The following is a 9,875-nucleotide window of genomic DNA, read 5'->3' as shown; positions in this document are numbered from 1 at the left end:
GAGGGCGCTGGTGGGAAGGAGGCGAGGGGCTTGCCGGGCGTGAGGGGAGACACCTGAGGGGAGACTCCTGAGGGGGCACACCTGAGGGGAGACACCTGAGGGGAGACACCTGAGGGGAGACACCTGAGGGGGCACACCTGAGGGGAGACACCTGAGGGGAGACACCTGAGGGGGCACACCCGAGGGGAGACTCCTGAGGGGAGACTCCTGAGGGGGCACACCTGAGGGGAGACTCCTGAGGGGAGACTCCTGAGGGGGCACACCTGAGGGGGCACACCTGAGGGGAGACACCTGAGGGGAGACTCCTGAGGGGGCACACCTGAGGGGGCACACCTGAGGGGAGACACCTGAGGGGAGACTCCTGAGGGGAGACTCCTGAGGGGGCACACCTGAGGGGAGACACCTGAGGGGAGACACCTGAGGGGGGACCTGTGTGCGGGGCGGGGCCGATTCCAGTCTGTGCAGCCGGGGCCAGTCGCTTTAGTAGACAATTTATTTTGATAAACTTGCTCAATAACAAAAATACAAGTGAAGAAAATTATGTTCATTTTATACAGTTTGTATTAACATTTGTTCGGAAATCATTAATTGAAAAAAATGCTCTAACCAATTAGAAAACAACCTCAGTAAAGGCCGGGGCGCGCAGGCGGCGGGCCCGGCCTCGAGCCCAGGCGGGACAGCCCGCCTGCAGACACCCATTTCCTTCATTATGTTCATCCTTCACAAAGGTTTTAAAGGACAGCTTTCATTTTCCTGTGGCTGTGTCAGGGCAAACAGGAACCTACAGTTGTGTTCTGGAGTGGTTAAACAAGGTCTCGGAAACACAGGGACGGCAGGAGGGCCCGGCTCTGGCAGCATCACCTCAGCCCGAGGCCGGGCCCGGCGCTGTGGCACACTCACTGCCCGTGTCTTTGGGACACTGGCATCGCTCTCCAGCAGGATGAACAGGGGGAAAAACACCTTACATTGTTAGGCTGGTGTGTTCAGGGAAGCACACCCTCCCCAGGTCTGAGCCAAACAGCTTCCAGGCAATTATTTCAGCTGAGCTCAATTACAAGATTTATATGGACAATTTAATAGTTTTCCTTCTGAAAGTATTTTTGCAGTTTCCAATCTTACATTTTATTAGCCAAATAAATGACAAAGTGTGCACAAATTACATTATGATGGGGCATCAAACCTTTGGGAGGATTTAGAAGCAAAAGAATAAATGGAATTCTCTAGTAATGTATGAAATGAGCTGTCCTTCAAAAAGTTAAAAAATAATGGCTGGCAGAATCAGAAAAGTTTATGTAAACACTCAACACAAATATGGGATTACCTTTGGAGAAGATTCATATGGAAACATTTGCTTTTCATGAACTGAAAAAGTCTACAGATGTTTAGGCATGTTCAATACGAACTTCCTGTAGTTCAAAACAGAACTTTGTGCAAATAAAACCTATAAATAGTCTTCAGCAGATTTTACAGTGATGCTCTTAGGTATGAAAAGAATGCACACAACTTTAAAACAAAAGTAACAGACATAAGTTTGACAAATGATTGCACCATAAAACAGTGTTTTATATACAGTTTACAAGATATGATTTTCTGCTATAAATTAATACTGTACTATATAGTACTTAGTGACCTTATTAAAAGCAACTGTTGACAGCTGTCTCTTCAATTACTGGGTTGGGTTTTTTTAAATGCATTTGGCTGCATCTATTTCTGGACTTGAAATGCTCAAATATTTAATAAACCTATTTGTTAAACATTTGCTAACATTTAATAATTCACAGCAATAGCACTGGCAGATCAGATAAATTTCCAGTCAGCCAACCACAGTCTGGGTATGCTCCAAGGTAAGTGTTTCTTTTTTATTATTATTATTATGATCCATTTAACCGAAGCCTAAATCCACATGATGTTACAATAACTGAAATAAGTAAATTGGAGGGGCAGGAAGGGAAAGAAATCTTAGCAGCTGAGAAATTCTCCCCACCCCCCAGCTGTGTTCCAGTTACCAAAATCTTGAACTATTTACAAGTGTAACATTTCTGAAAAAGTAATTTATAATCCCATTTTTAGTGAATACTTTATCTTAGGACACAGTAGTGATAACACCAAAATTTTAACACATACCAAGCAGTTGAACCCTGCCTTTTACCTCCACTGCTAGGGGCCTCAGACTGCCCATGCAGATGAAGGCTTAAATTAGGAACCAAATTATATTTAAACCATGACTTCCAAGTAAGTGCTTGGCTGTATTTACAGATTAGTATACTTTAGAAAAATTTAGTGATCCATTAAAACTCCATTCTACCTGTAAATGAGCTGACTGGAAAAAAAAAAATTACTTAGAAACCAGTGGCAAGTTTGGTCAGTAATGAAAAAAAAAATACATCAACAAATAACCTTTTTGTATTAAAATACCTTGTGAGGGAGAGAGGGAAGAGATGGAGAAAACAGGGATCCACTATGGTCTAAATGGCACAGAGTTTAAAATAATTGTGCAAATTGTGTTATTTTTAAATACTCCATCTTATCTGGTAAGTGATGATTTTGGAAACTGCTGATTTTATTTTAACAAAGACCTCATTCTAAAATGAGTGTCTATTCATTAATGCAGTTCCTCTAGTAAGCTCAATGAAACAACGCTCAAAACAGACAATTTTTTTGTTTTCAGAATGAATCTCAGGTAAACTATGTATTAACTGGAAAACAAATACTGATAGTGCAGGCAGCTTCCCTGGAACACCAACCTAGTAGTGAATTAAGATGTCTGTGGATTCAATGGTTTATCCTTGTGTTGAAAAATAAAACTACTTTTAGTGAGGAGTATTTACTCCAAATTGGGGTGGCCATTAAATCTACATTTAAAATTACAACTTTACTAAACAAGGCATACATTTTTAAACAATTATATTGCTCATTTTTTCGGCAAAGATGAATTAATACTCAGGTAAAATAAGTTCATCCATCTTTGCAGTGGAACAGTGTTTGCATTATTTTAAACATTGCATTTTATATGTGCTAGAGAAATGCTTACCTACGGTAAAATGCTGTGCTTGAACATGTATGAATGCTAATGTAACAAAGCAGTAGAAAAAGAGATTTCCGTACAACAGTTGCTAATAATTTAAATAGTGTCAGTTTCCCAAAATTAGGATTTTAAGGTATGACATGATCTCACCTTCTACCCTCATATACAAATAAATTACCATAAAAAGAATTTTAGCTTAACTTAAAATTGCACCTAGAAAGGCATGGGATCGTTTGTACCTATTACAAAAAACTGTTAAAATCAAGGGCTGCTACAAAGAATGAGGTAAACTGAAGACTCTCAGCTATGTGGCCTTCAGAAAAATGGCTTTTTTCTATTGAGTTCTAGTTTTGCACACCACAGTGTTTTGCTAGCAAAGCATTCTGAGTTCTTTTCCAGGAACCATTTGTGTGTATATACATATATATACATATGTGTATATACACACACACACACATACACACACACTGTATACTGCATCAGCAAAATATATATATATTTATATATATATTTATATAAATATAAGGACAAAATCCCCCTCTAAAATGTTCCTTAGTGTTTCCTAGAGCTTATGGGGGAGGAGGGGATGTATGTCTTTTTGCTGTTACATACATTGGGAACATATTTTGATCTATTGGCTTCTTGGTGCAGTAATGCAAGATTGATCCACATTGGTGTCAAAGGCTTTGCTCATCAGAAGGAAGATGTAAAATACTAATCTCCTAAACAGCGAGGCCAGCCTCACTTGAATTCCTCCGCAACCCTCTGGTCTACCACAAGGTTCATAAATACTTTGACTTCCAAATTGTGAGACGTTAAAAACAGGAACAGTTCAGTAACATGGGGCATTATGCTTCTCAGTGTAAAGCATTCTTCATTAGTTCCTATCACAGTGCAGACCTGACTGCATTAAAGTATGCTCAGGAGATTAGTCAACGTGGTCTGTATTTGGTTATGGGAAAGGCTCTCCTTTTTTTCATCCAAAGTGCATAGTGAGAACAAGTCAAAGCATTCCTCTTTTCAGTCAGTGTTTGATAGTCTGATTTAGGCATCCTCCTGAGAATGCAACTCCGATGTCTTGCTCTTTTCCAAAATAAAGTCCTGCAGTCCAGACATTCATCAGCCAGGTAAACAAACTTTGCCAGCAAATAGAAGTCCCACTATTGTAAAGAAAATGGATAAGACAAACAGTACATATGAAGACCCAACCACTGTGTTATTGGGTAATTTATACGGTTGACCTCCAACTTCATTGATGTAAAATCCTATCGGAAATATTAGGGCTGCCATACAGAATAGAATCACTGCAAAGAAAAGAGAAAAGAAAAAAACAGTCACTGCAGTGTTAAAGCGAAAATATTTACCCGTTCATAGAGCACTCCAGAAAAACAAGCAAAATATCTTGACTGAACTGAAGGGCTGAGATCAGAACTATCTGAGCTGATAACTTGCTTGAAATGACTGAGTAGGCTTTATGTCACTTTCAAAACATCCCTCATCTACTGCCAAGAAAGACTAAAAGTCCCCAATTTTGACTGTAATTTCAGTTCTGCTCACTAGATCATAAACTCTCTTTACAGAATAAAAAATTGGTAGAGATACTTCTATCACCATTTCAAAGTTTAGTCATTTCTTCTCCAGTTATTTTAGATTCATTTTGCCCAGTTAAGATGAAGCAACATTCGACATTGAAGAAACTTTTTCTATATCAGTTGTATTTTTCAACTGTAGTTGCCCTCTCCCATTCTTCACAGATTCCTTTTCTGTAAAAGTTTTGCTAAAAATGGAAAACACTGAGATTGTCATTACCATTTCTTTTAAGATTAAAAGATACCAGTTTCCTGAAGTTATAAGCATGTTTCCTTAGATAATGAAACAGCCATAGAATTTCCCATTGGAATACAATGAAATGAAAGTTTTCTGATTCAGTTTAATCCAAGCTTCTTAGTGAAAAACTAAATCCAGACTCTGTGAACAAAGAGACCAAGCAATTAGGGTTTTTAGTTCACCTCAAAGTTAGACTTATGTGTATGTTTTGGTTTTGCAACTGACTCTGTGGAAGTACAAGAAATCCAGAACTCCTGTTAAAGAATTACATTATGGATTTCACAGGCCTTCAATTATCAATAGTGGCCAAGATTCCTCACAGCACATTTCAATATCCTGATCAAATCCAGGAGAGAACACCCACTGCTGTTTCCCAGATGACGACTTCAGTGTTCCTGTAACACATCTTTGGAAAAGTAACCTTGTTTAGTTTGGATGTAGCTGTGCAGGACTCTACTGTCTCAATCAAGGGAATGACTTCCAAATATGGCTCCTCTGAGAGGCAAGATACTCTTCACAATAAAAAGGATTAGCTTTTGAATTGGTTTGATTGCATATGCAAGAATACACAATTGGGGTTTTTTAATCAATATTAGAATAAAACAGAATTTTATCTGATTCTACCAGTTCAGTCAAGTATTAGTGCTTTACTCTTACTTCACTTCTATGAATTTCACTGTTGTTTCAGACATTATTTGCTGTGAGTGGAACATGGCACCACAATACCTATTATTCAACCAAGTCTAATTAGATTTAGGGGGAGAGAGGAGCTGAACCTGCTCTGTTTCCTCACCAACCCCACAAATCCACATACCAACATCTTCTAACATGAAGCACAGCTCACACTGAAGCCTCTCCTAGTCCACACACTTTGCCTATAGCCTGGCCACACAAAAGAGAAAATTCAAGCCAAGTTACAATGCTCCTGCCTGAACAAAGTGCATCATACGCTGATTTTTTCAGCTTTCTCCAGTTAATACAGGCTGCTGCTTTTAGTTTGTTAGCAAGGGACACAGGTGCTGACCTTGTTTCTCCTTTCTCTTCTCCAGCACTACAAGACAGAAGAAACCCTGGAGATGCTGCTCCTTACAAGTCAAACAAGCAACATTAAAAACCACTGGCAAGCAACTTAATCACTGTCTCCCCTGCAAGTCAGAAGTGGTGCAGCTGCTTTTGTTCCAAAAGTATGTAAAATAAAATAGGAGCTTGCCTGTCCCCTTTGGCCTCACCAGGACAAAGTTTCTAGTCTTTACAAATGAGGAAACAACCGGCTGGAGCAGCATCAATATTTTTTAATGTAGCTTCATTACTGCTCTTCCTCACTAAATACAGATGCTCCAGTTTATGCAGCTACAGTGCCCACACTAAAACCATTTTTAATGGACTCCATGTTTATCCAAGAAAAACAGTTTACCACATATTTTATATCTTAGTGCTTATGATTTCCATAGCACAGGTCTCAGCTTTGAGGAAAGAACATTCATATTCTAGAAGATACTGGTTGTGGGCATGATGAATCTGAATTCAGAGTGTCCAAGTAGGACCTGGGCATAAACAAAGAAGGATGCTTCCATAAAGCACGATCCACATCAGAACATCAGCTGCTCCTTGCCTTCCAAAACACACAGAGCAGCTTTCACGACACCTTGAGCCAAGAGCAGCCAGCACCAGGATCTTTCCTTCGGCTGCCAGTGCCGAGCAGGAAAACCCAGATATTCCACTGGAGGGGGCTCGTGTCTCGCTCGCACCGTGCTCGCACCGTGCCCGCACCGTGCCCGCACCGTCGGGTGATTCTCCAAAGCGGAAGGGAAAGAGCACAAACAGAAAACATCTGGCAACTGCAGTTACCACATTCCTGCTCGGTGCCACTTCGTTAGGCCATTTGTTAGAACAGAACCAGCAACCAGACGTTAAACAATCAAGAAAGTTTTAATCTACATGATTATTGGTCCATGTAATTCCATGCTGCACAATCTAATCCTTACAGAATGCTTCCTTTTTTTTCTATTGTATCTCAAACATCTGAGTCCATCTGAGGAAAGCATGGGTATGTGTTTCTTGAGCAGATCCATGTAAGCACAGAAGAGCTTTCTAGTCTGCATCTGAATGGTGGCTGTAAAACCAATTAGTTCTTGTAATTCTTTAGCTTGAAATTGTTTTGAGCATCTAATGACAACTTCAAAAGAAATCCAGTCTTAGAAAAAGGTCTAGTCTTCAGAGGGCTCACGGTAATATCTGCTTGCCTCTTTAGAGACACATAACATAGAAAGCAGCACCTGGTACAAATCTTTAATAACTCAAGAAGCAGTTTATGCACTGGGGAGCACCAGACGTTCACAGGATAGCTACTGTTAGTTAAGGATGTGATTATCCTGCCCCATTTTTACTTGCATTCCAAAAAGCAGTTCATTATTGCTCATGAACTTTTAAATCCTCAGGTAAAAAAAACCAAACTAAATCCAGACCATCTGGTAACTGCTGGAAAAAAGGCAGAAATACGATTTTTCTGTCTAGCATCTTCTCCCTTGATAAATCTCAGAGAAGCACCTCATTCAGTAGTAGCAAACACAGAATTAATTCTCTTTCTAGTTGCAGCAGATGGTAAGAGACCTAAATCTGTAAGATGTAAACAGATCTTGAGGGTGCTCTGTGAATTCCTGCAATAGCCAAAATTGCAATAACATACGTGAGATCACCTATGTGACCTCCATAGGGAATAAGCTCTGGATATTGTTTCTAATTATGGAACTTAACAGTACTTGTCTTAAGGACCACGACAATTACAACATTTGAGACTTCCACACCTTCACCACATGCTATCTTTTCAACCGAGGGTAGAAAACAAGCAGTACAGAAAAAAAGAAGTAGAGGTAGCAAAATAAGAGCAGTGTCAGAGACGTGGAACAATACCAAAACCAGGTTACTTTTTGGCTACCAACTTGTGTCACTATGTGCCAGGGCACAGTTAGTGATGAGATGATTTAGAAGCTGGGATGGCAAAAGGCAGATCTGGTATACAAGCAAAGGAACAGCTCATCAGAGCTTTGCCTGCTACCAACACACCAGGCACAGCTGTGGGTTTGTAACACCCTGTCCATTGAAGAAACACACAAAACCTGGGTAGTGCACACGTGAACACCAACAAGGAACCCACTCTTCATCACACTGTATGAATGTGGTACTACTGAAACATCAGTCATAGTTTTGATAGTATCTATGCCCAGAGTGACAAACCTATCACATCAGTAGGAATACTGATTCCTGAAAGACTCTTCTCTACAAAAAATGAAGGAAAACCTTCACATTTACAAGACTTTTGTCACTCACTCATGCAGTATGACCTGGAGGACAGCAATATCTCTCCTCTCCACAAAGCTGTTTGCAGAGACATCAGAAGGATAAGTTTCTGTGCAGTAAACCCACCAACAACTGGGGAATGAGGCAAATCCTGTGCTTGTAAATACCCTCTGGGGTGTATCCCTTCAGAAAAGGAAGTACACAGGATACAGGAAAGTATACAGTATGAAGGAAAGAGAACTGACAGATCAAACTTCTGTCTTCTGCATTTCTCTTAGCTGAACACGATAGACAAGGCCACACTTTCAGCAATACTTGATACTTATAGGTATGACTCGAAAAGATCTGGAGTCATCAAAGATGACAAGATTACAAGCAAAAATTCCATGAAAAATAGAAGTTATACAATTATATATAAATTCCAGCATGGACTGGGCAAAAGTGACCTCTTACCAGGCTTTCTTTGCTGCTCTCAGAGTTGCAAGGGAAGGGATGAGCAAGAGGATTCCTTTGCCCTCAGATATTTACTCCAGACCCCCTTGCATTTGAAGGAACAGAGCTGCCAGTCCCAGAGCTTCCCTTGGAAGCCCCAGCAGACTTCCCTGCCTGCCCAGGATAGATGTCCTGAGTTGTGTTCAGAAAGTTCTGTGAGAAGACTATCTGCTAGCAGCCTGCACGAGGCCACTGAGTCTTGAAATCACTTGCAGATGAGATGTAATACAAATACGAAGTTTTCCCTACCCCCTTCTAATGAGTTACACATGTTTTCATCTAAACAGCACTGGCACTTCACAGGAAGGACCTGCTCATGGTATTCCAAGTTGATTCCACATGGCTGTGTATTTCCTACTACTAACCTACAAATAGGTTACTAATTTGTGTTTCATCCAGTGAACCACAGAAGTCACTCTCGACAACTTTTTGAAAAAATCTAGAATTCTTCCTTCCATTCACTTCTATTTTTCAAAATTAGTTTTCCTAACAAGTGAGTTCACAGATATAAGTCCCCATCATCTTTGTTAACAGGAATGCAAAGGTCACAGACTTGTATGTATCGGAGAAGAACACCAGAGACATTGAATTTTATAATTTCAGCAACGCAGTGATCATATCTTAATAGAATTATGAATAATTCTGACTTGCAAAAGAACAAATTAGTGTGTTTCATTATTAAACATCTCATACCAAGAAGACAAGTGCTGAAATAAAAATGTCCTTTTATACTGAGACATCTAATAATGAACCTGTTGCAAGCCTAAAGAAATCTCCAGAGAAAAAACCTAAAACAAAACAGCTTTAGGGTACATTTTGGCTGAACTAATCATCACAGCTGTAGAAAACTAAAGCTGCAGGGGTGTGATGATTTGAGATATTTAAGAAAAACACTGATATCTAGAACTCAAACCCCTCTCTTTACCCAAGAGCTTTGACTCCAGCTTACTGTTAGCATCTTAACTTTATATGGCATTTTGGCTTCAACCCCACCCACATATATCAGATAAACATAAATATGTCTAGATAAACAGGTGCGCTGGAAAAGCTGGGATGGAATATTCAGTAATACTCAGGTCTGCTATTTTAATCATTCACTGGAAAATAAATGAAAGTCAATCACAACAGATACAGCATTTCAATAGCTCCACTGTCTGCAAGAGCTGCACTATTAATTTAATATGCTGTGTAGCAACGCTGTCAGAAAGATGGCTTTCATTGTACAAGTGCCTCA

The 9,875-nt window shown here is 40.0% G+C and overlaps 1 protein-coding gene across 1 annotated transcript in view; it reads right to left on the bottom strand.

Annotated features, from left to right (window-relative positions):
• Window positions 1-475: 475 nt before the first annotated feature.
• The window catches only part of MOSMO (modulator of smoothened), a 31,250-nt gene continuing 21,850 nt past the window's right edge, over window positions 476-9,875 (bottom strand). The window contains exon 3 of the mRNA XM_032126047.1: window positions 476-4,329. Coding sequence (XP_031981938.1) covers window positions 4,145-4,329 — 185 coding nt within the window. The 3' untranslated portion in view covers window positions 476-4,144. The remainder of the gene's footprint in view (window positions 4,330-9,875) is intronic.

Source organism: Corvus moneduloides, chromosome 16, assembly GCF_009650955.1.
Source record: "Corvus moneduloides isolate bCorMon1 chromosome 16, bCorMon1.pri, whole genome shotgun sequence".
NCBI lineage: Eukaryota > Metazoa > Chordata > Aves > Passeriformes > Corvidae > Corvus > Corvus moneduloides.
Note: the sequence above shows the minus strand (reverse complement) of the source record. Positions and strands in the feature narration are given on the sequence as shown.